This window comes from Solanum tuberosum, unplaced genomic scaffold, assembly GCF_000226075.1.
Source record: "Solanum tuberosum cultivar DM 1-3 516 R44 unplaced genomic scaffold, SolTub_3.0 scf00324, whole genome shotgun sequence".
NCBI classification, from domain to species: domain Eukaryota; kingdom Viridiplantae; phylum Streptophyta; class Magnoliopsida; order Solanales; family Solanaceae; genus Solanum; species Solanum tuberosum.
The window spans coordinates 250682-272993 of NW_006239247.1; the positions used below are offsets into that span (position 1 = coordinate 250682).

At 34.1% G+C, this 22312-nt stretch overlaps 1 protein-coding gene and 1 pseudogene across 1 annotated transcript; both read left to right on the forward strand.

Moving 5' to 3' along the window:
• The first annotated feature begins 2962 nt into the window (after positions 1-2962).
• On the forward strand, positions 2963-5160 carry LOC107063237 (zinc finger MYM-type protein 1-like). Its single transcript, XM_015314849.1, has 2 exons — positions 2963-5017; positions 5119-5160. The coding sequence occupies exons 1-2, from the start codon at positions 2963-2965 to the stop codon at positions 5158-5160; spliced, it is 2097 nt and encodes a 698-aa protein (XP_015170335.1).
• Positions 5161-14014: 8854 nt separating this feature from the next.
• On the forward strand, positions 14015-21693 carry LOC102592854 (mitotic checkpoint protein BUB3.1-like; annotated as a pseudogene).
• Positions 21694-22312: the final 619 nt, after the last annotated feature.

Below are 22312 nucleotides of genomic sequence, written 5' to 3' on the forward strand. Positions count from 1 at the left end.
TGACTTGTCATCTTCTTATATCAATTCAATGTTTTGAAGTTCTTTTCAACTTCTAACAGTAAGCGAATTTTATAAATGGCCAGGAACCGTTTCCCCCCTTAACTTTGTTCTATTCTATTTGTCTTCTCCTTAATTTTCATAAACTCGGCTAGCTCTTTTGCTAACGACTCTACGACCAATCTTTTCTTTCAGAATCGTGATCAAAAGCTTGGGCGGACTCTTTCAGACAATCATGGTAGATATAGTGATGTCCTCCTCTTTTTTCATTAATGTGTCTGTTAAGAGTTTCATTGATATTTCTCATATATTGGCTTTCTTAACCATCTATTAACTTATTATTAGAGAAAATGGTCTAAAACCCCTCTAATCTATTACTCAATTCTCAATTACACACTTATTCTTTAAGGGGGTCCTATTACCCCCTTGAACATTTTAAAAGTATAATATATTCCTCCTTAAAAACACACACAAATTTATATAAAATAGTGAATTTCATGCGCCCTGCCAAGTAATATTACCTTTTCTTTAAAAAAAAATAATTCTTTATTCTGCAATTATTTTTCATTTATATTTCCATCTTTCTCTTTCACTTTCCTTTTCTCATCCCTCTTTTTCTTTGATTCACTTTCCTTTTTCTTTGATCTTGACAATTGATTTTACAGATTTGGGGATACATTCTATAACTGCCACCATCTTCTTCGAGCTTCATCGGAGTTATGAACACTAACAATTTTTTGATGCTCTCTATTGAAGCTAGAATTTAACAATGTTGAGCAACTCATTTCGATTATTGAATCTTTTCCATTAATGGATTTGTTACCTAATGTTTTAATTGATGAATTCTTCTCCATTGATGGATCTGTTACTTAATGAAATTTTATCCATTAATGACTCTAAAGTTCGATCCTCTTGACTTTCGATTTTGAGTTCTTGTCATTTTTTCACAACGATGAGAAGTGAATTTACTGTGAGAAATTTGTGATTTGAGAATAAAAATTAATTTAATGATTAGAGGTTGGTGAGGGCGGCAACCTGGTGGTGGAGTAGAGCTGCCTCCGATGACTTTCGATTTTGATTTTGAGTTATTGTCAATTTGTCACACTGATGAGAAGTGATTTATTGTGAGAAATTTGTGATTTGAGAATGAAAGTTAACTTAATGATGAAATGTTGGTGTGGGCGGCGATCAGGTGGTGGAGCAGAGCCGCCGGTCAATGTTGCTTTGGTGAAGAGAAGAAGAAAGACGATAAAAAGAATTTTTTTTAAAAGGAAACATAAAGATTTTTGATGAATCAAAAAATTATAATATAAAATTTTAGAAATACTTTTAAAATTAAAGTTTTAATTATTATTTTTACCCCTCACTCTCTTTGAGAGAGTGAATTACACTTTCTTTGCCACCTATCATTTAGGGAGCAAATAAATCTACTTTAAAATAGTGCAAAGGGGTAATAAGACTCCCGTAATGAATATGTGCAGGGGCGGACGCAATATATACTTAGGGGGTTCATCCGAACCTGCTCGGCGGAAAATATTACTATTTATACATGGTTAAAATTATTTTTTAGGTAGGTATAATAGATGTTGAACCCCCTTTCACTAGTTCGTGTGTTTACTTTTCAGATTTTGAACCTCTTATTAAAAATCCTAACACCGCCACTAAATATGTGTGTAGTTGAAATTTCGGGTATAGATTGGAAGGGTTTTAGACCATTTTCTCCTTATTATTATGATTGATTATGAACTATTCTTGGGCTGCTAATAATTATGTCGCGACAGAAGGGGCAGCAGATGCAGTTAACAATGCTAACAGAGGCGTATGTATGTGAAGGGGAGGGGGTTCACATGCACCCATCCTCCCCTTCCTAACCCCTATATAATACTACTATTTTTCTAATTATCTTTTTAAATTTGTATTGGTGAACCCAAGGTTAAAAAGAATACTATAGTATATTGATAAGTAAGTACAAATAGGGGGTGCATAACTTATAGATTTGTGGTTCAAATTTTTCTATCCACATTAACATTTTTAATTTTTAATTAATATAACAAAATGTGCCACTTTTCATAGATCTTTTTAATAATTTATAAATAAAAAGAGGTTCAAATACCCATATTTTTAGGTTGCATTAGCTATGTCTAGACCTTAAGCTAGAAGTGTCAATAAAGTCAAATTATATTTTTTACTTTCTTTTTCTCCTTTCCTTCTTTATTTAGACGTTTTTCTTATTTATTTATTTTAACTTTTTCTTTTGACTTTTCAAAGCCCTAAACTAAAAGGTAAAAAGGAGTAAAAGGCATCATATTGTTCTTCTTTTGGCTTCATTCCACATTTCCACTTTGTTGTTCATGGTGAAGGAGAAGTGAGATTTGAGAACAAGTAACAAGGTATGTTATCTAAAAAAAATAATTATTTATTAATGTACTTTATTTGTTTTATATGTTTTTCTTGATTTATGAAGTGGTTCCATTATTTGATTGCTTGAATATTTAAATTTATAAGAATTTCTTGATTTCTAATAGTTATCTAATAATTGTGATTCTTTTATTAGTAAACTTGTTATTTGTGCTAATATTTTTTAAAAATTATTTTGTTTTTATAAGATTGAATAGAAGTGTGAATATTTAATTTTGTAGGTAAAATAATTCTTACAATCAATTCATCAAATCATAAATGGATAAGTTTCTCATCAAGTTACCAAAGCCAAAAGATGGCCAACCAAGTTCTAGCTCTAATCAACCATTTGTGAGTTCACAAGTTGCTCCGGAAGTTCAAAGACATACAAATTCTTTTCCACTTTCAAATATGGATAATATACTTGATTTTAAATCTCTGGAAGCAGATCCCAAAGATCGAATGCCTATTTCATCTTATGGTCCTAATATTCGAGATGCGGTACATTAAAAAAAAGCCATGTCAACCTGTTGATCATATCTTCCCTAAAACTAAGTTTGGAGATAAAATGCGTCAATTTCGACCAACTTGGTTTAAGAGAAGATCTCAATGGTTGGAATATAGCATTAAAGCAGACACAACATTTTGTTTGTGTTGTTTTTTGTTCAAGAATGAACTTGAAAGTCGTGGAAATGCCGGAGATTCATTTACAAGAGATGGTTTTAGGTGTTGGAACAAAGCTTTAGAAAGATTCAAAAAACATGTTGGTAAGGTAAATAGTATCCATCATAAATGTTTCAATAGGATGCAAGATTTGAAAAACCAACGGCAATCGATCCAATCTTCTTTTGACAAGCAAAGTGAAAAGGCAAGAAGTGATTATCGGATGCGTTTAAATGCCTCAATTGATGTAGCAAGATTTCTCTTGACATCGGGATTTCCATTTCGTGGACATGATGAAAGTGAAGGTTCCGAATATAAGGGTGCTTTTCTTGAACTTTTGAAATGGTATGGGGATAGAAGTTTTGATGTGGGAAGAGTAATATTAGGTAATGCTCCACAAAATGATATGATGATTTGTCCGACAATTCAAAAAGATATTGTGGAGGCTTGTGCTAAAGAAACAACTAAGGCTATCATTGAAGACTTGGACGGTGATTATTTTGGAATATTAGTTGATGAATCAAAGGATGTTTCTCATAAGGAGCAAATGGCTCTAATTTTGAGATATGTCAACAAAAGTGGAATGGTGATAGAGCGATTCTTGGGTATTGTCCACGTAAATGATACATCTTCTCAATCATTAAAAAAGGCAATTTATTCTTTGCTTTTGGATCACTCATTATGTACATCCAAAATACGTGGTCAAGGTTATGATGGGGCTAGTAATATGCAAGGGGAAATAAATGGTCTCAAGTCTTTGATTTTACAAGATACGTCATCTGCATATTCTATTCACTGTTTTGCTCACCAATTGCAATTGGCACTTGTAGGTCTTTCCAAAAAGAATTCGGATGTGGATAATTTTTTTTATGTTCTCACTAATATTTTGAATACTATTGGAGCTTCATTTAAACGCAGAGATTCACTTCGACAACATCAAGAAGATAAGTTGGAAGAGTTGCTTAAATTTGGAGAAGTTCATACAGGGCAAGGCTTGAATCAAGAACGTGGCCTCCAACGACCGGGTGATACTTGTTGGGGGTCTCATTTTAAAACCTTGGACAATTTCCTGATTCTTTTTTCTTCAATTGTTAATGTGCTTAAGGATATGAAACGTGATTGTCCATATCATCTTGATAGATTTGCGGCGGAAAATCTTTTGAGCAAGATTCATGAATTTGAATTTGTCTTTATGTTGCACTTGATGTTTAAGGTGTTGCTATTGACGAATGAGTTGAATAAAGTTTTACAAAAGAAAGATCAAGATATCGTTAATGCTATGGGATTGCTTGACCTTTCAAAGAAACGATTGCAAATGATGAGAGAGGATGAATGGGACTCTATGATGGATGAGGTTAGCTTATTTTGTGGTAAACATGGAATTTCAATTCCCAAAATGAATGAAGACTACTCTAATGGGAAGTCGAAGCGTAAGAGGTCCAATATTTCATATTTGCATCACTTTCGTGTGGAAGTATTTTATGCCGTCATTGATTTGGCACTTCAAGAACTCAATAATCGTTTTGATGTGGTGACTAGTGACTTGCTCCTCGGTATGGCTAGTTTGAGTCCGGTTGATTCATTTGCTAATTTTCACAAGGATAGGATAATGAAACTAGCCGAGTACTACCCAAGTGAGTTTGGTGATAAAGAGCTTCGGGAACTCAATTTTCAACTTGATGATTTTATTGTCTATGCTCAAAAGTGTGATAGCAAGTTTCTCAACTTGAAGGGAATCAAGGATCTTGCAAAAGTGATGATAGAGACAAAACTAGATCAAACTTGGTCACTTGTGTATCTACTTGTGAAGCTAACTTTGATTATTCCTGTTGCTACCGCAAGCGTGGAAAGAGCATTCTCATCAATGAAGTACATAAAGAATGATTTGCGTAATAGGATGGATGAAGATCTTTTGAATGGTTGTTTAGTTTGCTATATAGAGCGTAGTATATTTAAAAATGTAAGTAATGATGCCATTATTGACCGTTTTCAAAATATGAAAACTCGTCGAGGACAATTGTAAGTGAATGATGTTTTTTGCTAATATATTACTATATAAAGATTGCTACTACCTACTTGCTCGTCAACTTGTTCTCACCGTAAAATTTATATAATTGAATTAATTGCCTATTTTGAAGATAATGGTGCCCCCATGTTCTTGAGATCCTGGATACGCCTCTGAATGCTAAGAGCATGAACAAATGAAAAATATACATTATCTCACATCATGGACTTTCTATTCAACATTTAGGTTGCTATCTCTATCTTTATTTTGTTTTATTTTAATTTAGCATTTAGTTGCTTAGGTTTGATTATTATTAAGATGTTTTATGTTTCTGATTTGAAGAAGAGGAGTATGCTATTTTAATCGCATAATATTATGACTTGCTAACTTCTTTGATTTTATCTAATAATAATATTTTATGCTCCTTAATTGCCCAACTTGTTTATTTCAGTAACGTTATGATCTGTGTCCACATGACTTCATACAAAAAGAAAATTGAAAGAATGATGCATGCCCTTGCTTGGTATGAAATTTAACATGGGTAAATTATCTTGTCATTTTAGTTGAAAAAAAGAAGTTGCAAGGATTCCAAACTCTCCGAAACATTACTTTACACTTTGAGATACTATATTTTTTTTTGGTTCTCTCAATAATTATCTTTTTAATGTCAGTAATGTAATTGCATACACCTCTAATTGGTACAGATAAGTTATTGTTTAAGTAGTGAATTGATGCTTTAGAAAACATATTTTAATGTGAAACTTTTGTACTTCCGAAGGAATATGATTTGAGTTTTATTTAATGATATTATTATTGGATAAACTACTTTATAAGACATACATTACTATCATATATATTAATTTTATCTCTACTTTCAAATAGTTACATGTATTACCATTTTTAATATTTTATACCATATATTATTGAAGATACAATAAATACACACTTCCCTTAAAACTAAGATTGATTAATTATCTTTACATTTAAACTCTAAAATTAGGTTTTAATTAAAAACATATATTTTTCTTTGAGAGAGTATGAGTTAGGGTAAAACTCTAACTCTTCCTCTTCCTCTTCCTCTTCCTCTTCCTCTTCCTCTGATCATTCGAACTTTATTGAGAAGAAACACTCCATTAAAACGGATATTCTACAGCTTGTCAACACACACATCAAATTTTTAGCCTTTGATTTTCTCACTCTCAAATCAACCCCCATGAATCCACCATTTTTTCTCGCAAGGGGAGACACCTCTTGTTGTGTCATTGTAAGTAAAGATTACAAGTCCAACAAATTTATCAAATTCGACATTGACGATGGTACTGATTGCATACCTTGTATACTATGGATCAACCAAGAAACTTCGTGTCACTTCTCCCGTTGGATCTAGGCGCAATGAGAAACACCGAATCAAAGGGTGAAGCAAATACTGCCGCAGTAAGATGTCTTGACCAGCCACGAACGTAAAAATTTCAATAAAGCGGAGATTTACGCATGTATCTGACACATTATTGATGTATCTAATACATTATTGAGATACGATTATATGTCTCTAGTTTTTATCAGTGTGTCCTATTAACTGTGTATGTATCTAATGAATATATTGAAGATTTACGTATTTTTGGAAATTTACGCATGTATTTGACACAATTTGTTCTGTTATGTATCCGAGTCTTATCATATGTACTATCTGGTCTTCTATCATGTATCTTAATATTATCATATATATTTGTTATGTTATTACAATATATCTAACTATTTTCGTATTTATCTGATATATATGTTTTTGGATATAACGTATGAAAATTGATACTTGATACATGAAATTATACATATAAAAGATACATGAAATAATATTAGATCATATAAACAGATACATGAAATTATACATATAAAAGATACATGAAATAATATTAGATCATATAAACAGATACATGAAATTATACATATAAAAGATACATGAAATAATATTAGATCATATAAACAGATACATGAAATTAATATTAGATTATTATATAGATAGACATGAAATTAATACTAGATACTTCTATGATACTCATGTATCTAAGAGTAATAAAATGAAACTAATCAAATTACATGATCCAGATATACATGTTTTGTCTTTTATTAATAATATTAATTGATTTATTAATTTAAATGAAATTAATTAAACATAGATACACACCTTGATTTCCGCCTTATATTAAGAGATTTAATTAATTTAAATTTTCAGAATTAATTGTTCATGTATTGTGAAAATCCTCAATTACTCCTCTAATTAAGGAAATTTGTTACAACCAATTAATTTAAATAAATAAAATATGTATCTCGATTTTAAAATTCGACAGATGCATGTATCTCGCGGATTCAGACTTATGTATCCTAAGCACGAAATATGGTAGAGAAAGTAATATTTGAAACTAACGGGAGTCTTAGGGCCAGTTTGGCCATGCGATATGGAATCGTGATATGGAATCATGATATAATATCATAATAAGAAATCATGAGATGAAATTGATGTTTTGTTTGGACGTGCGATATGGTACTTTTTATTGTATATTTTCTCATAAACATAAGAATCTCATAAGTTGTAAACTATTAAAATAGCCCCAGTTATTTATTCAATCTTATCAAATAAGCAAAAATTTATAAAATCGCATAAAAATTATCACAAAGCTATTTGTTCTCCACTTAAGTAACTGTTTCATCTAACTTTAATTGATCAAACTTTAATTCAATAAAAAATTGAACATAAATTGTAGTGTACTAGTCTTTAATATAATTCTCCACATAGTACAGACAATCTCCTCACGTTGAACTTGCATTTTTTGATCATATGACCGAGAAGATCAACTAACATCGTTACTTTGAGTCATTTGTTGGTCAATATCATTCACAACTATATTTTCATAGACCATAAATATTTCAATACTCCTTTGGTATTCTCACAAATAATTATGTAACAATGTACAACCTATGACAATTTTCACTTGTGTATCAATATCATAATGGTTCATGTTTTGCTTCACTTGTGTGCAATTACACATTTTCAGTGTATTAATTTCGTGCTAAAATCAAACATATTGGAAGTAACGATTATCAAACATACATCACCAATTTTTTCCTTTTTCATAATAAATTACTTTAAACACTTTCATATGTAGCCGAAAGAGAAGTTTTTCTTATTATGAAAAACTAAAAAAGTATCACTCCCTCCGTTCTTATTTATATTCATCAAATAAATTCCCACTTTATCATTTATATTCATCAAATTTAAAGTAATAACAAATTTTATGTTGATAAGAATAATAAATTTTTAAAAGTAATGATGTATACTATTAATTTCATTTACATATGAAATAAATGTTTAGTAGATATAATGTGGTTTTTTTTTTAACAAAACATAAACTTGTGGATCAACTTTTGTATTTAAAAAATCTCAAATCATGATATGAAATTCTCATATCATGGTTTTTTAGAGAGTATAGTATTCTATCTCATGATATGAAATCAGCGTGAAATCGCATTCCAAATGTTAATTCTACGATATGGTATCGCATGACCAAACGCATACTTAGTAATTAGGACCTAAACTAGTGGGATTTATGTAGTTTGCCCATTATTATTCTATTGTCTTTGCACGATTCACACAAGATAATATGTGCAATACACTTAATTGTCCTAAAAAATTTCGACTGGACCCTGTAATTGTCCTTTTTCCTGATATGACAATATGTTTAGCTTAGCTTGCCACTTGCAAGTTTCAAAATCCCTCTCCCTCTCTTTCTCCCTCCACTCTATCACTTCATGTGAAGCTTATGGAATCTGGGAAGAATCCATAGTCAAAACTCAACTCGAGTTAAGTACACACAAAGCAACACAGATTAAGCAAGAAGAACATTTAACTTCATTGATTATTTCTCAATCTGAGATGTACATTATATACAACATGTTGTTAATGTTGTGATCTAATCTAACAGACTCAAAATGCTAACTATTTTGAACTAACTGTAATAACTTATTGTAACTAACTTTGCCTAGCTATACAATCAAGTGTGTGATCCACACCATAATGTATGATGCACACTAATACATCTTCAGTGCACATCAATGCATTTGTTCAACTCTTTTACACCCTCCATCAAGCTAGGAGCTATGAAGATGTTCTTCATTCCTAGCTTGGACACAAGTTATGTATGAGGATCTCTTCTAAGAGCCTTAGTGAAAACATCAGCAGGTTGTTCAAATGAAGGCAAATAGGCTGTGACAATCAGCCCTTCTTGGATCTTTTCCCTCACAAACTGGCAATATGTGCTTTGTCCTCTCATGGAAGACTGGATTAGCTGCTATCTGCAATGCAGAAGTGCTGTCTGAATATAATGGTATAGGAAGATTAATCTTGACTCCAAGTTCTTCAAATAAACCAAAAATCCAAACTATTTCAGCAGTTGTAGAAGCCATGGCTCTATATTATGCTTCTGCTGAGCTTCTAGACACTATCACATGTTTCTTAGACTTCCAAGATATAGGTGAACCTCCATATTGTATCAGGTACCCTGTGATTGATCTTCTACTATTAATGCATGCACCCCAATCTACATCACAAAACACTTGCAGCTCATTTCCCCCTACAGATGACATCAGAATACATAGACCTGGTGCTGACTTCAAATATCTCACTAATCTGAGTGCAGCCTCCATATGTGAAGCCTTTAGAGAATGCATAAATTAGCTTAAACATTGCACAACAAATGATAGATCTGGTCTGGTGATGGTGAGGTACAACAACCTCCCAATTAACCTTTGATAGCTAGTAGGATCCTTCAACACTTCATCAGGATGTGTAGGTGGTATGTTGTTATCAAATTCCACTGTAGTAAGCTTTTGATTCAATTCCATTGGAGTTGAAACTGGTTTAGCACCTGCTAACCCCATGTCTGATATGAGTTCTAAGGTATACTTCCTCTGGTGTATTAAAATTCCAGCATCACTCCTAGCAAATTCCAAACCAAAGAAATATCTGAGTTCTCCTAAATCCTTGATCTTAAAAGCATGTTGTAAAACCTCCTTAGTATGTTGAATCATGGCAAAATCATTCCCTGTCAATAATAGATCATCTACATAGATAAGTAATATCATTATCATGTCTTTCTTCCTTTTTGTAAACAAAGAGTAATCTCTTGTACTTTGATGGAACCCTGATTCAACCAAGGTATTTGTAAGCTTGATGTTCCACTGTCTTGAAGCTTGTTTTAGCCCATAAAGTGATTTTAATAATCTGCATGCTTGATTGTTTCCAGACTCCCTACTGAAACCTTCAGGCAGGGTCATATACACCTCTTCATAAAGATCTCTTTGTAAGAAAGCATTGTAAACATCCATTTGATGGATGTGCCAATGACTAGCAGCTGCAATAGAAATAACAAACCTTACTGTAGCCATTTTGACCACTGGTGAGAAGGTCTCTTGATAATCAAAGCCCTCCTTCTGATTATATCCCTTAGCAACCAATCTTGCCTTGAACCTTTCCACACCACCATCAGTATTATACTTAACTTTGTAAACCCATCTACAACCAATGGCCTTCTTGTTCTTTGGCAAGTCTACCAGTTCCCAAGTCTTATTATCTTCTAAGGCTTTTATTTCACTCTACATTGCTTCCACCCATCTAACATCCTGAGCAGCTTCAGCATAAGTAGCAGGCTCAGTTTCAACTGAGAATTTGGAAACAAAATTTTGATATTTCTCAGATAAGCCAGTGTAATCCAGTACTGAAGCTATGGAGTAGAAACACCTGCTAGTCCCATTCTTAGTAAGGTAGTGATTATGCCAGATTGGAGGTTTGGAACTCCTAGCAGACCTTCGTAGTGGAGGTAAAAGATCAACATGATCAAAAAGCAATGGTGAGGGAAAATTTTGTTGTGAGAGAGTATTGTCTGAACAAGTAGGTGGTACATTGGGCATGAGAGGTGGTACCACAGTGATCAGATTATCATTGTTGAACAAGTCTAAAATGGGAACTGGATTTTGTGAAGTAGTATGACAGGTTTTGAAGGGAAACACAGACTCTAAGAAAACCACATCTCTATTGACAAAGAAAGTCTTGATGTCCAAGTTGTACAACTTGTACCCCTTTTGAGTGGATCCATAGCCCACTAAAACAGACCTTAGAGCCCTAGGACCAAACTTGTCTTGCTTAGTGAGATCAGTAGCAAAACACAAATAACCTATGACTTTTAGATGATCAAGAGAAGGAGGCTTGTTCTACAGTTTCTCAAAAAGTGATGCATCATTGAGGACAGTAGAGGGTATTCGATTCAGAATGTAAACAGCAGCTTGAATACACAAACCCCAAAACCTATCTGGGAAACCAGCCTGAAATTTGTAGCCCTTGCTGTCTCTAAGATGTGCCTATGTTTTCTTTCCACTACACCATTTTGCTGAGGTGTATATGGACAAGAACTCTCATGTATAACACCATGCAACTTGAAAAGTTCATTACAATTGGAGTTGAAGAATTCAGATCCATTATCTGATCTTACTTTCTGAATTTTTGTACCAAACTGAGTGTCAACTTCAGTAAAAAATGTTTTAACAGACTAATAACATCTGATTTGAGTCTCATTAAAAAAGTCCATGTCCACCTCGAATAGTCATTAACAATAGTAAGAAAATATCTCATACCATCAAAAGTTTCAACCAAGTGAATCAATTGAAAACTACTTGTGGATCTACTAGTACTGTGAAGAAAAGGCAGCCTGGTCTGTCTAGCAAGAGGACAGACCTCACAGTTATGTAAAGTAAACTTACTACCAAACTTATGAAAATTAGGAATCTTCCTAAGTACACTCATAGGTACATGACATAGTCACTGATGCCAAACAATGGCTTTATCATTAGCACCCTGTGTTGTTGTCAAGCATCTCTGAGGTACAGAAGTCTCATCTGCTGCTTGTGTACTCAGTATGTATAGACCATCTCTTTCCTTACCAGTCACCCTCACATTCCCAGATGAGAGATCCTGAAAAACACAGTAATGAGGAAAGAAAGTGACACAACAATTCAAATCTTTAGTCACTCGTGAAACTGACATAAGGTTGAATTTGAATGTTGGGACACATAAAACTTTTCGAAGAAAATCACCTCCTCCTACATGACAATCTCCAATGTGAGATACCTTTGCAGAGTCACCTGTGGGCAACTGAACATGACCTGCATTTTCTATCAATCATTCACAGTGTAAATGCTTAGCATCATTTATCATATGATAGGAAGCACCTGTATCGACTATTCATTGTAAAGAAGTGTCCTTAGATAGGAGAGAATTACCTGTCATGTTGGCAACATCATTTGCATCTCCAATTGTTGTTTGATCTAGCATTTGAAGAAGCTTTTGATATTGTTCTGGTGTTATCATGGGCATGGGCAACAATCCAGACCTCACAGCTTGATGAGAAGAGGTCATGTGATGCAGTTGATTATTATGATAGGAAACATGTGGAGTTTGATAAGAACCAGGTGGAGCTTCATAGATTGAATTCCCAGCAACAACTGCATCTCTCTTGCCTTTGAAATCAGGGGGATATCCAATAAGTCTGAAACAATTAAGCTTCAGGTGACCAGTTTTGTGACAAAAATCACATTTCAACAGCTTGTGACAATCACTTCTCATATGACCCTTCATGTGACAATAATCACAAAAAGCATTAGGATTGTAGGACTTCTTGCTCCTAGAATTAGTAACACCTGGTCTCGAAGTATTCATTGCAGTAGGAATCAAGTTTTCAGTCAATGACCTGCTTGAATTCGCAACTAGTTTCTGACTTTCATCTTGATTTATCATGGCATAAACCTGATTGATGCTAGGAATTTGATGCATCAATAAAATCTGACTGCGAGCCTGACTATAACTATCATTGAGTCCCATAAGAAACTGCATCATCCGCTAGTATTGTAGGTGTTCAAAAAACTCTCTAGATTTAGGACAATTACAAACAGGTGGTGGCATAATACTATCATATTCATCCCAGAGGTCCTTAAGCCTTGAGTGATATACAGATATAGAAGACACACCTTGAACGAGTGTGAAAATCTCTTTATGCAGTTGAAACACACGAAAACTGTTAAATTTATTGAACCTCTCCTTGAGATCTGCCCAAATCAACTGTGTATCTGAACAGAAAAGAACTTCATTGTGTAAATCTTTACTCACATTACACAAAATCCATGAAACAATAATGGCATTGCAACGATCCCACAATTGAGCTAAATTCCCTGAAAACTGATCACGCTTTACTGTTCCATTGATAAAACCTATTTTGTTCTTTCCAAGCAGAGCTAATTGCATAGCTTTGCTCCACAGAGTATAGTTATCAGTTCCAGTAAGCATGATACCCACATTGAGTGAACCTGGTGCATCAGACGGATGCAAATACAGAGGATGAAGATGATCAATGATCGTGGATGCCATTGATGACCCTGAGAGATCTCCTGTTGGAACTCCAGTGGAACCCATGAAATTTGAATAACGCAGAAAAAAGTTTTTCGAACTCACGAATTGAAGCTGGAAATCAATCCAGATCTTTATGCCATAACAGAAATCTTAGATCTATGCTCTGATACCATGTGAAGCTTATGGAATCTAGGAAGAATCCATAGCCAAAACTCAACTCGAGTTAAGTACACACAAAGCAACACAGATTAAGCAAGAAGAACATTTAGCTTCATTGATTATTTCTCAATCTGAGATGTACATTATATACAACATGTTGTTAATGCTGTGATCTAATCTAACAGACTCAAAATGCTAACTGTTTGGAACTAACTGTAACTAACTTTGCCTAGTTATACAATCAAGTGTGTGATCCACACCATAATATATGATGCACACTAATACATCTTCAGTGCGCATCAATGCATTTGTTCAACTCTTTTACACTTCAACACGGCGAAATCATGACGGCGGTGCAGCAGTCTGCCGGAGGACAGCTCAAAATCTCGAAATCCCAGCCAAGGACGGGATATCCAACCACAGTGACCGATCACCTTTTGGGAAAAGGTTAGTCACTCTTCTGAATTTCTATATCCCTGAGTTCATTTGCTTTAGCTTGTGATGTTTAATTGATTTGCATTTTGTTAGTTGGTTCGTTCCTGAGAGGAGTGTTCATGTACGAAGGTCCTGTGCTCGATTGTTGCTTTCACGACGATTCACTGAGGTCTGTTAAAAGGTAGTTATGATGTTGGTGTTTTCTATTTTACCGTGTGTTAATTGGATACAGTGCATAGTTGAATCATCCTGATTAGGTGAATTAGTGAATGCTTATGCTATTGCTTTTCTCTAGGATCTGGTCACAATTTGGGGAAATTGCGATAATGTGGGAAATTAGATAATGAACACACACTTATTCAGTTTCAGTGATTTGGTTGAGAAATAGTCATCATAACCATCCATGTCATATTGTTATTTCTGATTGATGCATAGTATGTTATTGTTTGAACATTGACCTCAGTTATAATAACTTTCTCGCTGGAAAATGTTTCCCCCTGCTCTAGGCTTGTGTTCAACTACGGAAGAGAGGATATATTGGGAGACATGATGCACTTGTTTGCTGTGTTGAATACTCATATGCAACTGGTCAGTGTAGATATTTATGGCATTAACAATTTGTGATTGACTGCCTAAATTGTTTCTTTCTGCTCTAAGATATGAGCTAGTGGTATATTCATTTGAAATATAAGGAGATTCGAAGAACACTACTAGCAGATAAAAAATATTCTTATGCATTTCAACTTTTAAATTGGTTTTGGTGAACATTGCATCTTTTCACTATTCAATTCTTATATTTCTGATTCTGTTTAATATGTTCCCCATTGTAAAGCTACCAAAAATGATAGTGATACGTTATTTACTTTTTTGTAATTACTTTAGCAATTATTTACTCTGATTTTATTTTTGGCTGGTTGAGTTTCAACTGAAAGCCAAGGTTAAACATTCCAAAAGAGGATTGTATGTGAAACATATTGGTGTCTTTATAGAAGTTTCTGCATCGGAAATTCAATCACTTCAGTCCCAACTCAATTTTAGCATGGCTGGTTAAAGAAGGTGCATGTTCACCTATCTTTTTTTTTCTTTCCTTTTGTAAATGGATCACCAAACTCTTCAAAATATTGTTAGTCGTTGATTTTCCTCTTCAAAATTGGTCCAACCTATGTATTTTAGTCGTTGATGATTATGTGAGCTCTATGATATGTTGATTAGAAATCTCAACAATGGCATTCTATTATTTCAGCTTAGAGTCGGTATGTTTTGAAAGTTGGCTCCAGTACAATTATGTGATTTTCTTGAATGGAATAAGACAAGTGATAACTAGTAGCTGGGATGAAACCTTGAAATGCTGGGATCCTAGAGGTGCAAGTTGTCAGGAACATACTCGTGTTGGAACTTATACACAACCAGCTCCCTTGTTGGAACTGTTTAGCAGTAGCAATTGTTGGATGACATGTGAATGTCTATGACTTGCGAAACATGTCTCGTTTCTCAATCTGAACAACAGAGGGAATCTTCCTTGAAGTATGAAACTAGATGTGTGCGGTGCTATCCCAATGTAACAGGTTTATTTCTTATCTCAATTTGCTGCTTCATTCTACTGTTCTAGAGCTTAATTTAATGACTCAATATTGGACTTTTGGTTGCAAGGTTTCTGCTTCTCACTATCTTTCAGCTAGTTTCTGTTCACTCTAATGATTGACACCATATTGGGGTCCATTTTTTAGGATATTTGACTCAAAACAACTACTAGTTGTATCAAATATATATCCTCCTGGAGTCTCAGTAGTCCAAATAAATTTATGAGTACAGTTCTGTTAGGTTTGAACTATAAATCACCCATCTATACTTGCAGTTTTGTAATATCCGGTAGTTTCTGTAAATGAGCTAATTTGATTCAATAATTAAAGAGTCATCCATCGTAAATTTGGAATTCACCATAAAAGCCACATTTACATCACTATTTGTATGCAAAAACTTAATGACACACAAATATTCTCTGAAGTCTTTCATGATGAATATTATTGAATATTTGGAACATATCTAATGGCACTTTTGTTGTAAATTTTAGGTGCAAAGTAAATTTTACTTATGGAAATAGAATGTTAGAGCTTCAACCCATCATTAGGTTTGGATTAGGACTTGTGCTTTCATCAATTTTCTGATTTCCTTTATGCATTGCTTAGCTGATCTCATTATACATGGAATTTGCAGGCTGTGTTCTAAGTTCAATTGAAGGTCAGGTTGCAATGGAATATTTTGATTTCTCCGAGGCTGGTCAGTCGAAGAAATATGTAAATTTTCTAACAATCTTTATCGATATTGTGTAGTTCCTCTCAAGAGACTTCTATTTTTGTTTTCTTGGCTTTTCTTGGCACTTTCCAACAATAAAATTTGCATATTCTGCTTGACACGACCTTAAAAACTAAAATTGAAGAAAATAAAACAGTAGGTGTTAATTTTAGAAATTGACACTTTTTTGTCTCCATTGTCGAACAGAATAAATTGTTGAAGAGTAGTTCAAGTTTTGTGCATAGTTAGTGTAAAAGATATCTATATAATCAAGCTTATAAGGTAATTACGTAAGCGATAATGGTAACTAACTTGCAACCACAAGTTAAACTACACTGCCAGTGTATTTAGCTTAAATCCGTTGAAGATAAAATTGATGTATATGATTTTGAAAAGACTATTGATGTCTCGTTAACTTCTTGCTGGATAGTTTTTTTCATCTAAGATATGAATTTCAATGGTTGAATGGCAAGACAAACATCTATTCCTCCTGAATTTGGAAATAAGAATGGTGAACCATGTTATATATTAGTTTTTACAGTTACCTTTTACCAAAACCTGGAGGATTTGAGGTGATTTCAGTGTGCCAGATAGATCATTTGTCTGTTTGGCATCTCGTATTGACTAACTGCGCAGATATGCATTTAAATGTCAACGAAAATCTGAAGGAAGGGATGTCGTCTACCCTGTAAATGTGATTGTTTTTCACCTGATGTGAGTTCTAACTTCACCTCAATTTTATTTATTCCTATTTCACATTTAGCTAAGTGCTTTTTCAAGATATTATGAAACAATTCCTCAAACCAGCGCAGGAAGTGGAGCAGTACATATATAGTTGTATACTTTCTCTGATGGATCAAATTTCTTAAAGATAAGTGGTTTTCTCGGCAAACCCAAAACTGCACAATCTCTGATGTTTCCTATGATACATCTCATCTGAACCCTAACTTGCCTTCAATTCTGACATTTATGTTCAATTAATCCATGTCTTGGATTTCTGTTGAAGTACTTTAGCTATGTTTCTACTAACATTTCATGCTCTAGTTGCTAATTCCAAAATTGGTGCCTTCCTGTTTTGTGAAAATAAATTTTGAGTTTGTTTGTTTGGTTCATTGATATGTTCAATGTGGTACATGTGCTTTAGATTTCATGTTGTTGACTTTTTAAATGCTCTTGGATAACAACCCTTACCATGTGAACGACAGCTATGGTACTTTTGCGGTTCGTGGTTGTGATGGTTATGTTAATCAGTTAATGTCTGGGATGGTTACAACTTGTATCAGGACATGCCTTTGATTTCTATCACTTTGTATCTAACTGACTGTTATGCTGATTGTTTTTACTGGACCACCTGCAGTACCCTAAATTTCCTTCAAGGATTGCAGCATTGCCATTTAGCAGAGATGGTAGACCCTTGGCTGTAGCATCAAGTTATACATATGAAGAGGGGAAAATAGGCGTCGGAATGGACTCATTTTATTTTGTAATTCTCCTTACTCCATATTTCACTTTGCCATGAAGATATAACTATGGTTTACCATTGCAGTCATGAGCTGGATGCCATATTTGTCTGCAGTGTAAATGAAGTTGAAGTAAAGCCAAAGCCAAAAATTCTGCCTATACCGATGACATAATAACTAGAAGCTCCTCATCTATCCTTTCTGGTGGTGAGCTTGTTATTATCATATATTGAAAACAAAAGACTGTAGCTACTTCATATGCCACCAATTAAATTCCAGGACTTCATTCTCTTGGTCGGAAATTATAGAGAAACTTAGCAATTGTTCCTTTTTTACGACATCTTTTAGTGTGTTTTGAAATTAGCTTCTCAAGGTTGATTTATTTGTCTATTGCTTGAAAGTTGTAAATGATTTTTTCAGAACCCTGACTTAGTGGTAACTTTCCCCTGTTTGGCATTTGTTTTGTTCTGTTAATAATAAGATGTTGTCATTATTATTTGTTAGAACATGAATAGGTTTATACAATTCTAATAGAATAGGAATAGGTTTATACAATCCTGAATAGATTTATACAATCCTATAGGAATAGGAATAGAAATAGGAATAGTAAATAATATCCTACTTGGTAAAGGATTGTATTGTAGTGTCTATAAATAGGGTCTCAATGTAATAATGTAGACACAACAACAATTCATAATATTCTTCCCTTATATTTCTCACATGGCATCAGTGCCTCTACGATCTTGGTAGAAAATCAAAGAGCTTTCGCTGTCATCGAGTATCTATTACCCATATATGCCGCCCGTCTGACCAATAATTATGTTAACAAAAGTGACATCAATAATATATGCATGAACCCCATATTCAGGGAAGAAAACTCAGTCAGCCAGGTCATCGTGCATTAATTTCGATGACTTTCTAGGACTGTTTTGTGTCATCCTCATATCCGTCGGTATTTGTGTAGCACTGTGCTATCTTTTCGGTGACTACTTTTTCATACTCAGTTTGTGTAGCACTGCGCCATCATTCCGGTGACTACTTTCTATATCTAATTTGTGTAGCACCGTGCCATCTTTCTGATGACTACTTTTTCATATTTGATTTGTGTAGCACCGTGCCATGGTGACTACTTTTTCATAGTTAAATTTTGTAGCACCGTGCGATCTTTTCGGTGACTATTTTTTTCATATTTGATTTGTGTAGCATCATGCCACTCTTTCGGTTACTACCTTTTATTGCATATCTGATTTGTGTAGCATTGTGCATCTCTCCTGACTACTTTTCATATTTAATTTGCGTAGTACCGTGGATTTTTCCGAACTACTTTCTCATATCTGAGTTGCATAGCACCGTGTGTCTTTTTGGTGACTCCTTAGATTTGATTTGCATAGTTCCATTCGTCTTTCCGGTGACTCAAATCTGATTTGCATAGGGTTGTGCCATCATTCCGACCCTACCTATATAATTTCTCTTTTTCAATAGGGTTGTGTCATCATTCTGACCCTACCCATCTATTTTTTATTTTTTAGTAGGGTCGTGCCATCATTCCGATCTTACTCATATAATTCTCTTTCTCAGTAGGGCCGTGTCATCATTCTGACCCTACCCATATAATTTTATTTCTTAGATTGTGACCACTTTCAGCCATCAAATATAATACTTAGGCATATGAGACCAACTTTTTGGTGACTTTCTTGTTTAAAATCGACTCATCTATTTATTCCAACATGATCCATATACTTTATACTAGATTTTGGGCACTTTGTTTCTCAGGGGGAGTTTAGTAGCCTTGTATGTCGATTATGTAAGTCGCTCTATGGTCTGAAGCAGTCCTTGCAGGTTTGGTTTGGGAAGTTGAACACTGTAATTTTATCACTCTGTGTTTTATCAACATTATGCATAAAATTCAGTATTTCATGAAAAGATTAAGCACATTGAGATTGACTGACATTATGCATCAAATCTAGTATTTAATGAGAAAAGACGAGCACATTGAGATTTGACCGTCAATTTTGTGAAGTCGACTGAGCAACTTGTAGATATCTCACCAAGCCCCTCATCAGTCCTCGTGTTAATTACATTTGTAACAAGCTAGATACATGAATTATATGCACTAGCTTGAGGGGGAGTGTTAGAACATGAATAGGTTTATACAATTCTAATAGAATAAGAATAGGTTTATACAATCCTATTAGAATAGGAATAGGTTTATACAATTATCCTACTTGGTAAAGGATTGTATTGTAGTGTCTATAAATAGGGTCTCAATGTAATAATGTAGACACAACAACAATTCATAATATTCTTCCCTTATATTTCTCACATTATTGTCGATAAATAACTGCATGCATGTGCCATTAGCCTCATTGCACCATCTTCTGGTTGTGTGACTTTACATGTGGCTGTGTGTTTCTACTTGCTTGAACTGGCCATGTATTTTCTGGTTGTGTGACTTTACATGTGGCTGTGTGTTTCTACTTGCTTGAACTGGCCATGTATTTTATTGGCTTAGTGGTGTTTGTTTGATCTGTAAAAGTAACTTACCTTGGCTTCTAAGTTTCTTTTCCTTATTGTGTTGGCTCTGGTTGCAATTAGTAACGACTGCTTACAGCTTTGCTTCCTTGGACGACCTTTTATTCCCATTTGCTTTCACATGCTGAGTTTTTTACTTGTGTACTTTCCAGCCTTCTGTTTTCTTTGAAGAAAGAAATTCACGATCTTCCCTGTTTTTATATGATTACACTTTTTGTTGACAGCCTTAAGAACTGTGAGCCCGAGTTTCTTATATCTACTCCTGAAAGACTTCAAGAACTCCTCTCATGTGGTGCCATTGAAACTTCTGATGTTTCTTTCCTGGTAATTTTGATTATCTTGCATTTAACTTATTTATCGATTTTTTCTTGGATCTTTTGTCCTTCCTACCGCTGTTTTTGTATTTATGTAATAGAAGTGGAAGGTGGAAACTAAATAACTGTGCTCTCTAGTTAACACAAGAACTTCTCTTTTTTCCATTTCCACACAATTTCTAATTAAAATATTTTGTTTTGCTATTTGGCAAAAGTTTGAGTGCCTAGCAATTTTCTTATTGTCTTCTCTGTAAGGGGAAAAAAGAGAAACAATTTATTCTCACAATGGTAAGCTTCAAGAAAGCAAAAGGAATTGCAGTAACAAATTGAAATAAGAAGAGCGGGTAAGTGAACACCTTGTGCTAGAACCACAAACTAGCATATAGCTAAAATATAACTGATCTGGATAGAATTGGACAAGGTTTTCCCTGTTAATAGCGAGACAAACTGGCACTCAAATTACGTATTGCTTTGTGGAAAACGAGTAAAGGAGACTAACATAAGTACACAATACATATTTTCCATTTTTAGTGGGAGGAGAAAATTGAAAGGTTTTGAAAGTTTTTCTAAACAACACCAACCAGATTTAATGTGTTTGTTTGGTTGGTTCATTGATATGTTTCATTGTGTTACATATGCTTTTGATTTCATGTTGTTGACTTTTTAAATGCTCTTTGATAACAACCCTTTCCATGTGAACAACAGCTATGGTACTTGCGCCACTAGCGGTTGTGATAGTTATGTTAATGTCTGGGATGGTAACAACTTGTATCAGGACGTGCCTTTGATCTCTATCACTCTATATCTAACTGACTGATATGCTTGATTGTTTTTACTGGAACACCTGCAGTACCCTAAATTTCCTTCAAGGATTGCAGCATTGCCATTTAGGAGAGATGGTAGACTCTTGGCTGTAGCATCAAGTTATACATATGAAGAGGGAAAAAAAGGCGTAGACTCTTGGCTATAGCATCAAGTTATACATATGAAGAGTGAAAAAATGGACTCATTTTATTTTGTAATTCTCTTAACTCATATTTCACTTTGCCATGAAGATTTAACTATGGTTTTACCGTTGCAGTCATGAGCTGGATGCCATATTTGTCTGCAGTGTAAATGAAGCTGAAGTGAAGCCAAAGCCAAGAATTCTGCCTAATCCTACGACATAAATACTTGTTGTAATTATCATATATTGAAAACAAATGACTTTAGCTAAGTTCATATGAATTCCAGGACTTCATTATAGAGAAACTTAGCAATTGTTCCTTTTTTACGATATCTTCTAGTTTGTTTTGAAATCGCTTGGGGTTCAAATGTCATTCAGTTATCTTTTCAGTTTACACATCTGGTATACTTCATCTTTAGGGAAGGACCGGGCGATATATAAATCAGCTTGTTAAAGGGTGGTTGAATATAAATCAGCTCGTTAAAGGGAGGCTGAATGAAACCTTAGAGTTCATTAAAAGAGAGAACTCTGATCTCTTCAGCTTTTCAAAGGGAGACTGAAACTTTAGAGTTCAATAGAAGAGAGAATTCTAATCTTTTGCTTTTTGTTGAAAAATGACTTACTGATTTATTCATCAAAAACCCACTTATTACCTTAATAGGA

Coding starts and splice junctions, on each gene's coding strand:
- LOC107063237 (XM_015314849.1), top strand. CDS start 2,963: ATGCGTCAATTTCGACCAACTTGGTTTAAGAGAAGATCTCAATGGTTG. Junction 5,018..5,118: donor AGCGTAGTATATTTAAAAAT/GTAAGTAATGAT, acceptor TACTATATAAAG/ATTGCTACTACCTACTTGCT.